At 36.7% G+C, this 19,592-nt stretch overlaps 1 protein-coding gene across 1 annotated transcript; it reads right to left on the reverse strand.

Moving 5' to 3' along the window:
• Positions 1-2,428: 2,428 nt before the first annotated feature.
• On the reverse strand, positions 2,429-3,346 carry LOC102282320 (olfactory receptor 9G1). The gene has a single exon (XM_005888750.2). The coding sequence runs from the start codon at positions 3,344-3,346 to the stop codon at positions 2,429-2,431; it is 918 nt and encodes a 305-aa protein (XP_005888812.2).
• Positions 3,347-19,592: the final 16,246 nt, after the last annotated feature.

Raw genomic sequence — 19,592 nt, forward strand, 5'->3', positions numbered from 1 at the left:
TCAATTCTGGTTTCCTGAGTGTGTATTCCCAGCAGAGGGATTGCTGGATCATAAGGCAGTTTTTTAAGGAATCTCCACACGTTTCTCCATAGTGGCTGGATTAGTTTGCATTCCCACCAACAGTGTAAGAGGGTTCCCTTTTCTCCACACCCTCTCCAGCATTTATTGCTTGTAGACTTTTGGATCACAGCCATTCTGACTGGTGTGAAATGGTACCTCACTGTGGTTTTGATTTGCATTTCTCTGATAATGAGTGATGTTGAGCATCTTTTCATGTGTTTGTTAGCCATCTGTATATCTTCTTTGGAGAAATGTCTATTTACTTCTTTGGCCCATTTTTTGATTGGGTCATTTATTTTTCTGGAATTGAGCTGTAGGAGTTTCTTGTATATTTTTGAGATGAGTTGTTTGTCTATTGCTTCACTTGCTATTATTTTCTCCCATTCTGAAGGCTGTCTTTTCACCTTGCTTATAGTTTCCTTTGTTGTGCAGAAGCTTTTAATTTTAATTAGGTCCCATTTGTTTATTTTTACTTTTATTTCCAATATTCTTGGAGGTGGGTCATAGGTCTGCTGTGATGTATGTTGCAGAGTGTTTTGCCTAGGTTCTCCTCTAGGAGTTTTATAGTTTCTGGTTTTACGTTTAGATCTTTAATCCATTTTGAGTTTATTTTTGTGTATGGTGTTAGAAAGTGTTCTAGTTTCATTCTTTTACAAGTGGTTGACCAGTTTTCCCAGCACCACTTGTTAAAGAGATTGTCTTTAATCCATTGTATATTCTTGCCTCCTTTGTCAAAGATAAGGTGTCCATATGTGCATGGATTTGTCTCTGGGCTTTCTATTTTGTTCCATTGATCTATATTTCTGTCTTTGTGCCAGTACCATACTGTCTTGATGACTGTGGCTTTGTAGTAGAGCCTGAAGTCAGGTAGGTTGATTCCTCCAGTTCCATTCTTCTTTCTCAAGATAGCTTTGGCTATTCGAGTTTTTTTGTATTTCCATACAAATTGTGAAATTATTTGTTCTAGCTCTGTGAAGAATACCATTGGTAGCTTGATAGGGATTGTATTGAATCTATAAATTGCTTTGGGTAGTATACTCATTTTCACTATATTGATTCTTCCAATCCATGAACATGGTATATTTCTCTGTCTATTAGTGTCCTCTTTGATTTCTTTCACCATTGTTTTATAGTTTTCTATATAGGTCTTTAGTTTCTTTAGGTAGATATATTCCTAAGTATTTTATTATTCTTTCCATTGCAATGGTGAATGGAATTGTTTCCTTAATTTCTCTTTCTATTTTCTCATTATTAGTGTATAGGAATGCAAGGGATTTCTGTGTGTTGATTTTATATCCTACAACCTTACTATATTCATTGATTAGTTCTAGTAATTTTCTGGTGGAGTCTTTAGGGTTTTCTACGTAGAGGATCATGCCATCTGTAAACAGTGAGAGTTTTACTTCTTCTTTTCCAATTTGAATTCCTTTTATTTCTTTTTCTGCTCTGATATTATCTCACTTTTAAAAGTCAAAATTATGTGCGCCTCATCATACTTCATCTTTTGTTTGATCACTACTTGTATGTATTCCTCCTATAACTATTTCTTTTGGATAATGTTTACTCATGGAGATAATTCTTAAGTTGTTTCACCTCACTATAATTATTAGTATTATTATTATTTTTGTTGTTGTGTATTGATGCTCAGAATATCATAATTTGGAGGTAGATAGCCTTGTAGGTTCACCCATATAATTAAAATAGAAGCCTGGGGAGATACAAAGTGATTCACAAGTATGATGCATATGAGAACGTGACCAAGTTTTCTTTATTGAGGAACATGCAAACACACATGTAGGTTGGAGAGCTCATGCTTCCTGAATTATGTTTGTGCTGAGTTATTTGTTGGGTACCACTGGGCCTTTGTGCTAACATTTCTGGGGAGAATAAAGGACATATAAAAATGCTTTAGAAATTCTGCTATAGGAATAAAAGTTATGATTTTAAGTTGAGTGATATGAAAGTATTAAAATTTAATTCAATGTATTTCCTATTTTAAGGAAATAATTATTGGATACTATTCTATACATATCAGTCCGTAAAAAATGTTATCATTCTGTCACTTCATGAGATAGAAGACAGGTTTTGGTTTTAAGCTTTTTGGTTGTTTTCAACCTAAGGTAATATAAAATTCAAAACAAATGATTATATTTTGTATTTAAATTTTATCTCTTTTAAATTGAGCTTTTTTTTTTTTTTTTTTTTTCATCTTAGGTCTTTTGACTGGCCTTGTACCAAGGGTACAGATTCATGAACTGGCAACGTAAGGACTCTTGATCCTAAAGGAACACAATGGCAGCTCTTCTTGAAATACAATAACCTGCTCAAAAATTGTCTCTACATCTGCTTAAAAGGAGAGAAATTTTATTTATTTAAAGAGTTTATTCATGGCCTCTTTCACATCCTTATTGCTCAAGCTGTAGATCATGGGGTTCAACATAGGAAACACCACAGTGTAAAATGTAGAAACTATTTGGTCACTATCAAAAGAATAGTTAGAGCGTGGATGAGCGTAGATGCAGAGAATGGAGCCATAGTACAAGGTGACAGAGATCAGGTGGGAGGAGCAGGTGGAGAAGGCCTTGAGGCGGCCCTGAGTGGAGCAGATCCTCAAGATGGTGGCAATGATGAAGAGGTAGGAAGCAAATATAAACACAGCAGGGGCGATGACATTAGAGGCCAGGAGGAAATATATCAGAGCCTGGTAGCCATTCTTCTTGCCACAAGCTAACTTCACCAGGGGAAGCAAATCACAAAAAAAGTCATCAATTGCATTGTCATTACAGAAGTTCATGCTAAATGTTCTTTTGGTGATGATAGAACAGTTAGTAAAGCCACCAAGGTATGAAGTAGCTACCAAGAATGCACAGAGTTTTATGGACATGGCCTGAGAATGAATAAGTGGCTTTGAGATGGTCATATAGCGGTCATAAGCCATGGCGGCCAACAGGTAGCATTCACTGTACGCCAGCCCACCAGAGAAGAAGAATTGGGCTACACAGCCAGCAAAGGAAATGTTCTTGTCTTCAGAGATGCAGGTCACTAAGATCTTTGGAGTGTAGACAGAGGAATACCAGAGATCCAGAAAAGATAGATTCCCAATGAAAAAATACATGGGTGTGTGCAGTCGGGAGTCATTACAAATCAGCACTATGAGGGAAGTGTTTGCTAGCACAGTCATAGAGTAGACACCAAGGAACACCACAAACAGGACCAGCTGCATCCTGGGGTCTGTCGTGAAGCCCACCAGGATGAAGTTCATCACTGTGTAATTGCTTCTCTTCATGGTTACAAGGAATCTTACCTAAGAAGAGAAAAAATAAGTTCAGCTTGAATCACTGTGCTGAATACATAGGAAAAGTGCAAAATAAAGGATATTATATCGGTGTCATACCTAGAAATCTATAACCCAAAAATGTCCACTTTGGAAAGAATTTTCATTTTGTAACAAACCACTGTCTACAGCTATATATATTTTTCTCTTTCTTTTTAAAAATTAAATTATTTTTTATTGAAGGATAATTGTTTTACAGAATTTTTCTGTTTTCTGTCAAACCTCAACATGAATCAGCCATTGGTATACATATATTCCCTCCCTTTTGAACCTCCCTCCGATCTCCCTCCCCACCCCACCCCTCTAGGTTGATACAGAGCCCCTGTTTGAGTTTCCTGAGCCATACAGCAAATTCCAGATGGCTATCTATTTTACATATGGTAATGTAAGTTTCCATGTTACTCTTTCCATACACATAAGTACATTAAATTTTTCAATAGTTTATTTGATCAAATATATCTTTGAATCAGGTAACTGCCAAAGTAGTTAAGAGCACTCCATGGATAGGAGCTAGAGATGCTTCTACAGAGAAAACACAGAGCAGAATGAGGAAGTCATTTGGTTGGCTCTAGATTAATTGGTTGCTTATTTTGGAAACCAATAATAAGCAAAAACCCTAGCTGGCTGTTTGTGATTGTTGTCCTTAGCTTCATTCTGTGGGATCAAGTGGACTGACTGTGGTTTAGTGCCTGGTTTGTTTACAGTGGTTAACAACGTATAAATGAGACACACTTCACTGTATTGGCTTCTTTGTCTAATGGTTTTATATTTGATTCCAAATTTCTGAAGTTGGTTGATTTATTTTACATCTTAAGATGACCATTCATTTAAAAGATGGATGAACTCATCATTTCTATTTACTGTAATTTAGCATTCTTTATAATGTTAATATGCTTTTTGCTAAATGCTTGACTTTTTAGCTTAAATTGTAACTTTTTTTGCATCTGAAATGCTGAATTTCAGTACTTTCATTATAATTTCAAAATAATAATTATTTTTACTTTCAGTGCTTTTATATATTGGGACACTATTCACCAAATCAAATTCATATGCCATAATAATATCTATGTGGATAAGAAAGTATCAAGATTTAAAAAAGGGAATATTTACAAAATTTTTGGGAAAATATATACTGAAGAATGATATACAATGACAAGATTATAAAATATACAGGGTTAATTGTATTTTCTACATATTCTAACAGTAAAAAATATATTAACAATAATCTAAAGACCCAGTTTAGACGGAATTTATACATATTGCATAATTAATGTAGTACTAGAAACAAGCATTAATTCAATTTTTGCCACTTTTATAATTTTTTATTATGATTTTTTTCTCCTCAGCAACCATTAGGCAAAACTACATATCTTAGAATATAATTGTGAGAACATGTATTCCATCTGATGATATATATATTTGCCACTCTTTTCAAGATTCCCTGAACATAGATTATAGATGTTCTATTGAAATGGATAGACAGGAATGTATCTAGCTATTGTGCATTTGTATTACATTTAAGAAACAGCTCCAGTCACATTAACTTCCCACCAACCTGTCACTATATGTCTAAATAAACAAAAATTCTGGTGAATAGAATGTTGTTTCTCCTTTGTCTTGGAACGTATAAAAACACTCCGTTTGTACTAGACTATTAATATATTAATGAAACTTACTTCTGAGTAAAATATCAAAAAGTAGAAGATTGGTCCTCCTAACTTTTTGTCACTCATACACACTAAAGGTTTCTCCATCAAGGCTGAAAGACCAAGAAAACATAAATCCAATGACCGTTCTAATCCTCACCTGATTTGATCTTTAAAGAGCATTTGAAATAGCTTATTAGTCCTTCCTGCTGCAAACATTCTCTTCACTTTGTTTGCAGGTCATCAGACTTGCTTTGATTTTCTTCTATTTCTAAAGCTGCATATACTCAGTGCTATCCACCCCCCACCCCCAGCTGCCATTTTGAATTTTGGCAAGTCCCAGAAACAACCCTTGAACCCCTTCTGTTTTCTACCCACGATTACCTCTTGGTGGACCATACAGTTTAATGACTTTGAATTATATCTATATATGAGACCCTATCTCCCTATCTATTTATCTCTTGACCATTTTTATTCTCTAAACTTCAGACTCATGAATCTAAATGCCTACTTAGCATTAGGAAAGACTGTTTCTAATATCTTCCCTAAGCTTACTTTCCTCTCAGACATTCACTGCAATAAATACATTATCTCCATTTAAGAATAATCACTGGATGTTTTGAATTCCTTTTTGTCTTTTATCCTGTAGATGACTAATCAGCAGCATCTTGATTTTATCTACAAAATACAGCTAGAACCTGACCAGTTGTTCCCAGCTCCAGTGATTCCCCCCTACACTGACCACTCTCATCTCACATTTGCCTTATTGCAGAGCTTCCTAATGGTCTTCCTGCATCCTCTCCAGATCCATCCCTACCTCACTGAGTCTTTCAATAAGGCAGCCAGAGTGATCCTGTTAAAATACCAGACAGATTATGTTACTTTTTACCTTCAAACACTCCAGTGAGTTCAGAACTTATTCAAAGTAAAGCCAAAATCTTTATAAAGTTGCACAAGCTTATTCCCCTCCTGCTTCTGGCTACTACTGTCCTCCCCTTCATTGTTCACTCCACTCCAGCCCTGTCACCCTCCTTTCAGTTCCTGGGATACACTGAGTTTGCTAAGAACCATGGAGTGCTCCCTCCTGTGGTTAGAACATCCTTACTCAGATATCTTTGTAAAAAACACCCTCCCTTTTCACAGGTGTCAGTTACTAGCAATATCACCCCTTTTCAGGTGTTCCCGGATCAAACTACTATAATCCACTGCCTTGACATGCCTTATGTCTTTTTTATACTTTATTATTCTCCTTAGAGCTTCTTATTATCTAATATTATACACATATCACTGGGGCTTCCCTGGTGTCTCAGGTGGTAAATAATCTGCCTGCAACATTGGAGACCTTGGTTTGATCCCTGGGTCAGGAAGATCCCCTAGAGAAAGGAATGGCAACCCACTCCAATATTCTTGCCTGGAAATTCTCTTGGACAGATGACCTGGTGGGCTACAGTCCATGGGGTCTCAGAGTCAGATACAACTGAGCAACTAACACACACATATACATCTCACTATTTTAACTTTTTCTCTTTTCCAGGCATTAGAATATATTATTTCCTGTATGCTTTTAATGGAAAACACATATCAGTTCCATGTTTATCTCATTGTAATTCATAAGCTTGTTAGGAGGTTTTATGGGTTGCTTATTTTACATGAACCACCACTATATTGTGGCTGGGGAAAATCTTTGAAAGCGTGGATACATGAACACTAGAAGTGTTAATGTTTTAACTAACATTAAAAACACTAACATTTCTTTGGGGAAAAAAAGTTTGAAAATACCTGGACTCAATCTTAAACTTAATATTCTTTTTTTTTTTTTTCTATGAGTGTTTCAACTAAATGAACTAAAGAGGATGAGGAATGAATATAAACTCTTTTTACACTAAGGAAAAAAAAGCAGTGCTATTTTAACCAGGAAGTGACTTCCATTCCCTGGTTCTCAACATTATACGAAAATTTTATTATTTGTAAAGTGTTAGTTAATTTTGAATGCTTTATTGTGAGTCAAGCACTGTGCTTATTGTTTCACAGCATTTTGAAATTTATTTCTGCAACATCAATTATACACATTTTTAAAAAACAAAAGTATTGAAAATTAGAGAGAATTTTACAGAAGGCCAAACTGAGTTTTAATAAGTAGATAATAATTACACACTTATGAAGAAGTATTATCTTACTCCAGAGACCTCATACTTAACCACTGAGTCACCTCATTTCATACCTGATATTAGGCTAAGAGTTCCTTGAGAGCTTTATGAGTCCCTGTTCTTTTGGTTATAACACCTGAACTCAACACCAGTAATATGATGCTGAGAGAATCAGATGCTGTCAGCAGGAGTTGGCTAGTTTCACATAAATTCATGCGGTTTCAGATAAATGCTTCTAAGTGGTGTCCAAATCATTTCTGCAAAGTCCTATGTTTCCTCCAACATTTCAGCCAACCTTGACTGTGAGTACAGAAACATTATACTCACCTCACCCAGATCCAGGCCACTGACTTATAACTCACAGTTACAGTCAACAAAAGACCACACAGTGGATCCAGACAACTTATACCTGCTCAGGGTCCCCTATGCATATGATTTCTGAAGTACCTCAGGACTTAACAAACTTTTTGGTTAATTGTCTTTTGAAAGTCTCTAAAAGGCAATTAACCAAAAAGTTTGTCAATTTATTTAGAGGTGAAAAAGTGGAATATTTTCTGTCATCTCCGTAAATAAAGAATGTCACAGTCACTAGCAATTGCAGCCACCAGGATGGTTAACTGTTGAGCCCCGAGAGAACTCAGGAAAGAAAAGAATACCTGCCATCTAGCAGCCATCAGACTGCAGTCACTCCCTATGGTGTACTCTGAAGAAGCTTAGGATGTGAAAATACATGATACTGGCCCCAGATTTCGGAAAGCCCAGATGCTTGCATCTTCCCATACATAGAAAAGTGTTTAATTCTTTAACTTGAGATATCTGGTTTTATTTCATTTACTATATATATTTATATATATATATATATATATATATTTTTGATGTTCAGACTACCCGCCCTTTGTTGCAAAAATCACTACATATCCTAGCTCCTTCCATTTCCTCTTGGAGAAATTTCTCAGGGCCCTCTGAAAGGTTATTTCTTGGACTGTGCTGTGCTTAGTTGCTCAGTAAGTTCTGACTCTCTGCAGCCCCATGGACTGTAGACTGCTAGGCTCCTCTATCTATGGGGATTCTCCAGGCAAGAATACTGGAGTGGGTTACCATGCCTCCAAGACTCTCCTTCAGGGAATCTTCCCAACCCAGGGATGGAACCCAGGTCTCCCACATTGCAGGTGCATTCTTTACCATCTGAGCCACCGGGGTAGCCCAAGAATATTGCAGTGGGTAGCCTATCCCTTCTCCAGGGGATCTCTGGACCCAGGAATTGAATTGGGGTCTCCTGCATTACAGGTGAATTTTTTACCAGCTGAGCTACCAAGGAAACCCCTAATCTATAAGTAGCATTTGAAATAGTTTATCAGTCCTTCTTGCTTGAAACAGTCTGTTCATCAGATTTCCAGGTCATCAAACTTGCATGGATTTTCTTCCACTTCTAAAGCTGTATGATCTCAGTATTAATGCCCCCAGGTTGAAATTTTGGAGAACCCCAGAATCAACCCTCAAATCTCCTCTTTTCCATCCACAATCACTCCCTGGTGGACCATACAGTCTAATGACTGTAAATATTCTCTGTAGTCTTATCTATGTGTCTATCTATCTACCTACCTATTATCTCCTCAACATTTTTCTTCCCTGAAGTTCAGATTCATGGATACAAATGCCTACTTAACATCTCTTATAGGATGTCTATTGGGAAGTTTAGGAAAAACTGTCTTCCTAACAATCCTTCTTAAGCCTGCTTTTCTCTCAATCTTATTCACTGCAGTGAAGGCATTATTTTAATTTAGGGAAAATTATCAGACATTTTTTACTCCTTTTTGTCTTTTAAACTGTAGCTATTTGGTAACATCTTCATTCTACCTTCAAAGTATATCCAGAACTTAACCAACTGCTCCCAGTTTCAGTGATTCCACCCTACACTAACCCACTCTAATTTCATGTTTGTATTATTGCAGTTTCCTAATGGCCTCCCTGCTTCCTCTCTACTTCCATCCTTACCTCATTTGAGTGTCTCAGCAAGGAAGCCAGAGTGATACTGTTAAGGTGCTAGTTAACTCACATTACTCCTCATCTTCAAACACTTCAATGACTTCAGAACTTTTCCAGAGTAAAGGCCCAAATCCTTATGAAGATGTGCAAACCTTATGACATTTCTGCTCTGGCTCTACTGTTCTCCCTTTCACTGTTCACTCCACTCCAGCTCTGCCTCCTTTCAGTTCCCAAACAAACTGGATTCACTCAGAGCCTTGGTAGTTACTCATCCCTGTGGTTAGAATGTCCTTCCTCAAATATCTTTACAGAGAAGATATTTCCCTGTCTTTTTTCAGGTGTAGATTGTCACTAAGATTACCCCCTTTCAAGGATTCCCTGATCACTGTACTCAGTCTGCTTCCTGATATTCGTATATCCCTTTTCTTTTGTATGATTATCACTAGAACTGTTTATTTTCTAACATTACATATATCACATTAGTTTAACTTATTCTCTTTTCCCTTTATTATTAATAAATATAATATTTCACATTTGTTTTTAATGGAAAATATATATCAATTCAATTTTTATTTTATTTTAATTCATAGGTTTACTATGAAGTTTTTTGTGCTGTTTATTCTAAATTAACACACAAAAAAACATATGCTGAGAACATTTGATAGCTGGGCAAAATCTTTGAAAATGTGGATTCAGGAAAACTAGATGTGGTTTCCTATGAGAAAATGTTGAACAATCCTGGTCTACACTTTAAATTTTCTATCTTCTGTTTCTCTATGTTCTATGATTCTCATATTATTCCAGAAGTTTGTCATGTATAAAAATATTAGATAAGTATTTTGGATACTTTACTTTGACTCAAGTGCTATGCTAAGTGTTTCACATGAATTATTCTATTTGTTCTCATAACATCTATCATAGGTATGTTTAAAGATTAATAGCAGTGATTTTATAGATGACCAAGTCAAGGTTTCATATGTATCTAGTAATTTCAGAGTTAGTAAATAATCATGCTGTCTTTCTCCAGAGAGCTGGTACTTAACTACTAAGCCACTTCCTTTAATACTTGATACTAGGTTAACAGCTGCTTATGCATTCCATGGGTCCCTCCCTTTTTAGTTATAAGACCTTTACTCAAATACAATAGAATAATGCTGAGAGATTCAGAGGCTATCCAGGTGAGTACTTTACACAGTTAGCAGCACATGAATGCTTCCAAGTAGCTCCCAAATCATCTTCTGGAAGAGTCCTGTGTCTCTTCACTGGCAGCCAATACTAATTTTGAGTATAGAGATATTCCACTCAGTCACTCAGGACCATGACACTTACCTGTAGCTCTCAGAGTCACAGCCAACACAGGACCATACCGTGGTCCAGATAAATTATACTTGCTCAAGGTCTCCAGTGTATCTGACTTGTTAAGTACTTCATGGATTCATAGCTTTGAAAGTCTCTAGAAGGCAATTAATCAAACAGTGTGTTGAATTTATTTAGGAGAATCTGAGGTGATATACTGACCCATAATGCAATGCACTTCTCATCTGTAACACTGCACTTCTTACGACTGGGGGAAGAGTTAATAGAGACAATGTGTTTGAAATGATGAGAATGTTTGACATCTAATAATAATATGACATATTGATTATTTGATGTTATGTTTGTTATTAATGTCATATAATTCTTAAATGGCAGAATTATTATTATGCAAAAGAGCAAAGCTAGTAAAATTGGTTGTGATACAGCCTTTTGTACTTTTGCTCTTTTCCTCGGCTAGACAAGCATATTCTCCTTTACCCCAGAGCTCTTTTGATGAGTTAAAATTGCCTATGGAGGTGCCTCATCCCATTTTCTGTTTATTGCATTTCTCTATCTCTTGCTCCAATCATGGACTTTTGGGGGGTCACTGATACCTCTGTGGATCTTCTCAATTGAAAATGCTCAAATTCACAACATAAATACACACACAAATAAAATAGTGCACATATTTCCACTGTGTTTCCTTTTAACATGGCTACTTTGTCATGGGTTAAAGATTTTACTTTAAAAAATAATTCTTTTCTGTCAATCTAACCCAGAGACTATGACAACCTGAGAGGAATGAGTATCTATTGTCTAACATTCTTTTTAAATGTACATTTTGTCCTTCTATCCACTGGGACAAAAACAAATTTAAAAAATTAAACATTTTGTGATTTATTTTGAGCCTGAGTATAGATGGCTTATTTTTAGTCTTCTGTCCCCTAGGGCTTTTGGAGGAGCTACAATCTTATCAAAGTGTAAATGATTCTCAGTTGCTTTTTTGTTGTTGCTGCATTTTTGTGTCAATTATATCATTTTAGTTTCCTTTCCTTTCTTTAATATAAATTGTCCTTTGTCACCACAGATAGTAGGGAAAGTCATGTCTCCCACTTTTACTCTCAGCAGTTTCAGAGACTGCCATACGACAATGATGAGGTATAAGAAATACTGGCTTATAGTTCCCATTGTAACAAAATATAAATGGCTACTGAATTGTTGTGGAAATTAAACAGTAGTTCTATGCCAGGGGTAAATCTGCATCACACAACATACAAATACCTGCAGTGTGACCTTATCCAGAATCCAGGATCATTGATAACAATGGATACCGGGAGAATGTTTCCTGGTTTTGTAGCTTGGGGGAAAGGCAAACTAGGAAGTTAATCATAACTATGCATTGACTAAGTCAGGTCAGTCTTATCAAATAAGACTCAGAAAGGTTTTGTTTAGAGACTGTGATTCCCCAGAGATAGACATATTCAACCATAATTTTCTGTTACCTCTGTATTATTTCTGCTGAATCCAAAATATATATATATATATATATATATATATATAGCAAATATATTCACTATGTACATTTGAATGTTAATATACAAATAGGTATCTATGTATGTGGGGTGCTCAGATGGCTTCCACTTCTTCTTCTGGATGGCCTACCATCATTTGCCATCCTGCTTTCTGCTCCAGGTGATGAAACTACATGAACTAAGTCAATTAACTTTTTAATGAGGGGGAGGAAATAAAAAGAAAAGACTGGGTACAGAATACCTATTTCTGTTACCAATTCAGGTTCAGATTCTTGCCGGGAGCCGGTGAGGCATTCCACTCATGACAAAGGTCATGAGGAAGGAGGCTCGACATACGCAAAGGTGGGATCGAGCCTCAGGAGTCCCCCCGGATATTCTCGAGCATCTACCCCCCAAAACCAGAGTCCGTCTACTTTATTGCTTTGTGCTCTCACCTCTGACTTTACTGGGGGCTGTCCCCAACACCATCTCGCTCTCCCTGTCAAAGAGTTAACTTACAGCTCCAATTAATAAAGTTCCTGGGCAATTAGGAGTGTTTAAATCCAAACCCCTCAGATGGCTCTCTAACTCGCCTGACAAGTTTACCCGGACCCCTACAGCTATGCATGCGATTGTTTACAGTCTCCCAGCCTCGAGAGGCATGGGAAGCTTAAGATATTCAAATAGCTTAGAGCCTCTCAGAGAGTTAGAAACTGTCAGAATAAAACTAGTAAAAGATTTCATTGATGAGCCAATGCTTGTTGCCGAGTTTTCACATTCCCTGAATTGTATCCTTGAATGTGTATTAATTAATAGTTGGTATGTAGAAAAAATAAGTAGTGGCCTTGGTGTTAGTAACTTTAGACCCTTAAGGTAATAAATTCTTTCCTTTGTTGTAAACCCATTACACATCCACCCTATAGGAATGCAATTTTATCTTTGGAAGATGGCGCCAAACCTTAAAATAATTACTCTTAGAGAAAATAAGTCTTTGTTGATAAGTCCTTGTCAAGAGTCATAAAATGTTAAGAGGCCTTCTGCCCAGAAGATGATGTAAATCACCTAAACCATTTGTATACAATAAATTTGCAGGAAAGAAACCCTGGTTTTTGATAAGGATCAAAAACTGCTGACTTTGCATCCCCTATTATCCTCTATGTGTAACTAAGGGTATAAAAGCCCCTGTTGAAAATAAAGCTACGGGCCTTGCTCACCAATGCTTGGTCTCCCCATGTCATTCTTCCCTTTAACTTCTGGCTGAAGTCTCCATCTGGAGCGCGGATGTCCTCTGCGACCATTTATTTGCCTGGGCTTCTAAGACCCACTCTAGAAGGTATCTAAGGTGGGGCGTCTTCTGCTATTGAGAGGGCGCCTGTGGCCTCCGTGGTCAGAGCTAACCTGGTGTCACGGGTTATATTGATTTTCCATGTAAACCAAGCTACTCAGCCTCTTTTCTGCACTGAATTTTCCTACTGAGCTATCCTCGTTCTATTACTCTTTATATCTCTAATTAGCATACAAATAGTCGCCTAGGCCGTCTCTCCTTCGAATACCCTGGATCAGCCAAGGCTGGACCCTGGCAGGTTCTCACCAGTCAAAGCCAATGATCAAGGAGCAAATGCTGGTAAAAAGCAAAACTATGAAAACTACAAACATATGGAAGCTAAACAACACACTTCTGAATAACCAACAAATCACAGAAATCAAAAAAGAAATCAAAATATGCATAGAATCGAATGAAAATGGAAACACAACGACCCAAAACCTAAGGGATTCAGTAAAAGCAGTGTAAGGGGAAGATTCATAGTAATACCAACCTATCTCAATAAACAGGAGAGGAAACAAATAAATAACCTAACTCTACACCTAAAACAACTAGAAAAGGAAGAAATTAATAACCCCAGGGTCAGTAGAAGGACCAAAATTACAAAAAAAAAAAAAAAAAAAAAGGGCAGAAATAAATGGAAAAGAAACAAAGAAACAACAGCAAAAATAAACAAAGCTAAAAGCTGGTTCTTCGAGAGGATAAATAAAATAGACCAACCATTAGCCAGACTCATCAAGAAACAAAGGGAGAAGAGTCAAATCAACAAAATTAGAAATGAAAATGGAGAAATCACAACAGACAACACAGAAATACAAAAGAGCATAAGACACTATTATCAGCAACTATATGCAAATAAAATGGACAACTTGGAAGAAATGGGCAAATTCTTAGAAAAGTACAACTTTCCAAAACTGAACCAGGAAGGAATGGAAAATCTTTACAGACCCATCACAAGTACGGAAATTGAAAATGTAATCAGAAATCTTCCAGCAAGCAAAAGCCCAGGACCAGACAGCTTCACAGCTGATTTCTACCAAAAATTTAGAGAAGAGCTAGCACCTATCCTACTCAAACTCTTCCAGAAAGTTTCAGAGGAAGGTAAACTTCCAAACTCATTACATGAGGCCACCATCACCCTAATACCAAAACCTGACAAAGATGCCACAAAAAAAGAAAACTACAGGCCAATATCACTGATGAACATAGATGTAAAAATCTTTAAGAAAATTCTAGCAAACAGAATCCAACAACATATTACAAAGACCATACATCATGACCAAGTGGGCTTTATCCCAGGGATGCAAGGATTCTTCAATATCCACAAATCAATCAAAGTAATACACCACATTAACAAATTAAAAGATAAAAAACATATGATTATCTCTATAGATGCAGAGAAAGCCTTTGACAAAATTCCACATCCATTTATGATAAAAACCTTTCAGAAAGTAAGAATAGAAGGAACATATCTCAACATAATGAAAGCCATATATGATAAACCCACAGCAAATATTATATTTAATGGTGAAAAATTGAAAGCATTTCCCCTAAAGTCAGGAACAGGACAAGAATGCTCACTCTCTCCACTATTATTCAACATAGTTTTGGACGTTTTGGCCACAGCAATCAGAGCAGGAAAAGAAATAAAAGGAATACAGATTGGAAAAGAAGAAGTAAAAATCTCAATCTTTGCAGATGATATGATCCTGTACATATAAAACACTAAAAAGTCCACCAAAAAATACTAGAGCTAATTAATGAATACAGTAAAGTTGCAGGACATAAAATCAACACACAGAAATCCCTTGCATTCCTATACACTAACAATAAGAAAACAGAAAGAGAAATTAAGGAAACAATTCCATACACAATTGCAAAGAAAAGAATAAAATACTTAGCAATAAATTTACCTAAAAAAAGCAAAAGACCTATATGTAGGAAACTATAAAACACTGATGAAGGAAATCAAATATGACACAAATAGATGGAGAAATACACCATGTCCATGGATTGGAAGAATCAATATAGTGAAAATGAGTATACTACCCAACGCAATGTATCAATTCAATGTAATCCCTATCAAACTATCAATGGTATTTTTCAGAGAACAAATAATTTCACAATTGGTATGGAATTACAAAAAATCCTCAAATAGCCAAAGCAATCTTGAGAAAGAAGGATGGAACTGGAGGAATCAACCTGCCTGACTTCAGGCTCTACTACAAAACCACAGTCATCAAGACAGTATGGTATTGGCACAGAGACAGAAATATAGATCAATGGAACAAAATAGAAAGCCCAGAGATAAATCCACCCACATATGGACACCTTATCTTTGACAAAGGAGGCAAGAATATACAATGGAGAAAAGACAATCTCTAACAAGTGGTGCTGGGAAAACTGGTCAACCACTTGTAAAAGAATGAAACTTGAACACTTTCTAGCACCATACACAAAAATAAACTCAAAATGGATTAAAGATCTAAACATAAGACCAGAAACTATAAAACTCCTAGAGGAGAACATAGGCAAAACACTCTCCATCATAAATCACAGCAGGATCCTCTATGACCCACCTCCCAGAATATTGTAAGTAAAAGCAAAAATAAACAAATGGGACCTAATTAAAAGTAAAAGCTTCTGCACAACAAAGGAAACTCTAAGCAACGTGAAAAGACAGCCTTCAGAATGGGAGAAAATAATAGCAAATGAAGCCACTGACAAAGAATTAATCTCAAAAATACACAAGCAACTCCTGTAGCTCAATTCCAGAAAAATAAATGACGCAATAAAAAAATGGACCAAAGAACTAAACAGACATTTCTCCAAGAGACATACAGATTGCTAACAAACACATGAAAAGATGCTCAACATCACTCATTATCACAGAAATGCAAATCAAAACCACAGTGAGGTATCATTTCACGCCAGTCAGAATGGCTGCTATCCAAAAGTCTACAAGCAATAAATGCTGGAGAGGGTGTGGAGAAAAGGGAACCCTCTTACACTGTTGGTGGGAATGCAAACTAGTACAGCCACTATGGAGAACAGTGTGGAGATTCCTTAAAGAACTGGAAATAGAACTGCTATATGGCTCAGCAATCCCTCTGCTGGGCATACACACCCAGGAAGCCAGAATTGAAAGAGACACGTGTACCCCAATGTTCATTGCAGCACTGTTTATAATAGCCAGGACATGGAAGCCACCTAGATGTCCATCAGCAGGTGAATGGATAAGAAAGCTGTGGTACATATACACAATGGAGTATTACTCAGCCATTAAAAAGAATACATTTGAATCAATTCCAATGAGGTGGATGAAACTGGAGCCTATTGTACAGAGTGAAGTAAGCCAGAAAGAAAAGCACCAATACAGTATACTAATACATATATATGGAATTTAGAAAGATGGTAATGATAACCCTGTATGCGAGACAGCAAAAGAGACACAGATGTATAGAACAGCCTTTTAGACTCTGTGGGAGAGGGCGAGGGTGGGATGATTTGGGAGAATGGCATTGAAACATGTATATCAAACGTGAAATGAATCACCAGTCCAGATTTGATGCATGTAACAGGATGCTCAGGGTGGTGCACTGGGATGACCCAGAGAAATGGTATGGGGCAGGAGGAGAGAGTGGGGTTCAGGATGGGGAACACATGTACACCCATGGCTGATTCATTTAAATGTATGGCAAAACTACCACAATATTGTAAAGTAATTAGCCTCTAATTAAAAATAAATAAATTTATATTTTAAAAAAAGAAAGCTGTGGCACATATACACAATAAAATATTACTCAGCTATTAAAAAGAATGCATTTGAATCAGTTCTAATGAGGTGGATGAAACTGGAGCTTATTATACAGAGTGATGTAGGTCAGAAAGAAAAACACCAATACAGTGTATTAACTCATATATATGGAATTTAGAAAGATGGTGACGATGACCCTATATGCAAGACAGCAAAAGAGACAAAGATGTAAAGAACAGACTGTTGGACTCTGTGGGAGAAGGTGAGGGTGGGATGATTTGAAAGAATAGCGTTGGAACATGTATATTAACTTACGTGAAATAGATCACCAGTCCAGGTTCGATCCATGAGACAGGGTACTCACAGCTGGTGCACTGGGATGACCCTGAAAGATGGGATAGGGAGGGAGGTGGGAGGGAGGGTCAGGATGGGGAACACATGTACACCCATGGCTGATTCATTTAAATGTATGGCAAAACTACCACAATATTGTAAAGTAATTAGCCTCCATTTAAAATAAAAAGAAAATAAAAAAAGGAAAGGTGCTTTATTCAGAAAAGCCAGCTACCTGAGGAGAAGGTGAACTCTTGTCTGGAGACCAATTCCCAAGATCTTGCTCAGCCATGAAAATTTGTAAAGGGAAAATGGAGAAATAATCTTGGTTAATCATTAAAGTAAAAGGTTAGATTCTTCATCATTTTTCCTTTGTGTACAGACTGCTGACTTCTGACCTTCCTCTGAATGCTGTTTTCTCTATGTGGTCCACCTGCAATTGGATGCCGACCTGACCATGTGGCAAATTTGCTAAAGAGATTGGTGGGGGTGGTTAGAAAGTCAATCATTCTTTAACTATCTAATTCTTCATTCTTATTCTTTCTAATACAGGAAAGAAATCAACAGGTTAGGCAAGCCATTGTGTGCATTCAGTAAAGCAAAAATCAGGAATTAGGTTACATGTTGCTTAGTGATCACATCTTTATAATTAAAGGCTTAGGAAAACAGAGATGAATAAACAGAAAGGGTGCAAAAGAGCTATTTACATTCAAAGGTTCTGTGCCTTCACAGTCAGTGAAAGTCACATCAGTCCTGAGACCAGTATCACAGCTTTGGTCTCATTTCTCCCACCACCGGATCTCTTTCCCTCTCTGGGTTCTGATAACTGCTCTTTTCCTTTATTCCTTCAGACCTAGAGGTAAGACATGTCAAAGGACTAGTCTACCCTTTGTGATTTTTTCTGTTCTCTGCTCACATCTTCATAAATGTCTCTTTATTAAATTCTCCTCATAGTCCCTGATTTGAATGCCCATGAATTGCCAACTGATGTAGTAATTAACATTAAGGTGTAGCCCTAGAGTCAGATCTTTTAACTGGATCTCTGGGATTAGTTTGCTGACATAGTTTAAAAAAATGTGCAAATATGCCACTTGCCAGGGAAAGGGGACACTGGTGAGCCCTGGCATGTAGTAGTGTCATGATAGTTTAAACTATCACCAATGGTGGCATAGCATGAAATGCAGTTAGAGAACAAAGCACTGAAAAATCAATTGATTGTAGCATTCATCATGACCATGATAATATTGGCTGTAAAATTCATGGGGTCTTTTAAATTGAAAACTATGATTATCCTACTGGGAACATGAAAGAACATTTGGAATGCCCCAGCGGTAGGTTTGAAGGAGTTTCCCAACAGCGTTAGTCCTTTAGGAAAGTACAGGTTGAGGTTTAAGCCAGGTCCTGATTGTAAGGACTGGCAGAAAAAATGTATTAATTAAATGCTAAGGATTTTATGGTAAGCTATAAGAATTGATGGAGAGAATAATTGAGATCATAAAGTAATGGGATAGAGACATTGGGCAGACAAGAACAGAAGTAAAAATAAAAATCCTTGCTTTAAGAGGCAATCCCTAACTTCCCCTGTGTGAAAGAATCAGCTTTTCCCTGGACAAAAATCTTTCAGTGACTGCACTTAGGGACTTGCCTTATGAGCTCATGTAATTCTCCTCAATACTCAACCTGACCACTCCAGATCACCTTTATAGCAAAAGTTAAATATCACTTGCCCAGATGATGAAATAAAAACTTGCTCTTAGGGGAAATTCACACTAAAAAAGTTATGGGTTCTCACTAATCTGTATTCGCAAGAGTCTGGAAAGCACGTAAGGGATTGGCTTATAAAGATAGTAGTACATCAAGGAGAATGTCTATAAGGATTAATCAAACCCAAGTTATCAGCCCATGTGCACCCTTATAGGATTCAAGAATTCACTGTTTCCTCAAGAACCTTAAGAATTCATATTATAATTAAACATTTGTCATGATTGATTCTTTTGAATTGTTTAAACTCAAAACACTTAACAAAGACAAAACATTCCCAATGCAATATTTACAAAATGTGGTTAGCATCAATACTATAGGCTTAATTTCTTCATTATGTCTATATTCAGTGTTTTAGCTCTCTAAGATTTTTTCATATATCTATTTGTAATCTTTCTTTGTGTTAGTAATATTATTTAGACCTTCTTTGGAGTTGA

Source organism: Bos mutus, unplaced genomic scaffold, assembly GCF_027580195.1.
Source record: "Bos mutus isolate GX-2022 unplaced genomic scaffold, NWIPB_WYAK_1.1 CTG206, whole genome shotgun sequence".
Lineage (NCBI taxonomy): Eukaryota > Metazoa > Chordata > Mammalia > Artiodactyla > Bovidae > Bos > Bos mutus.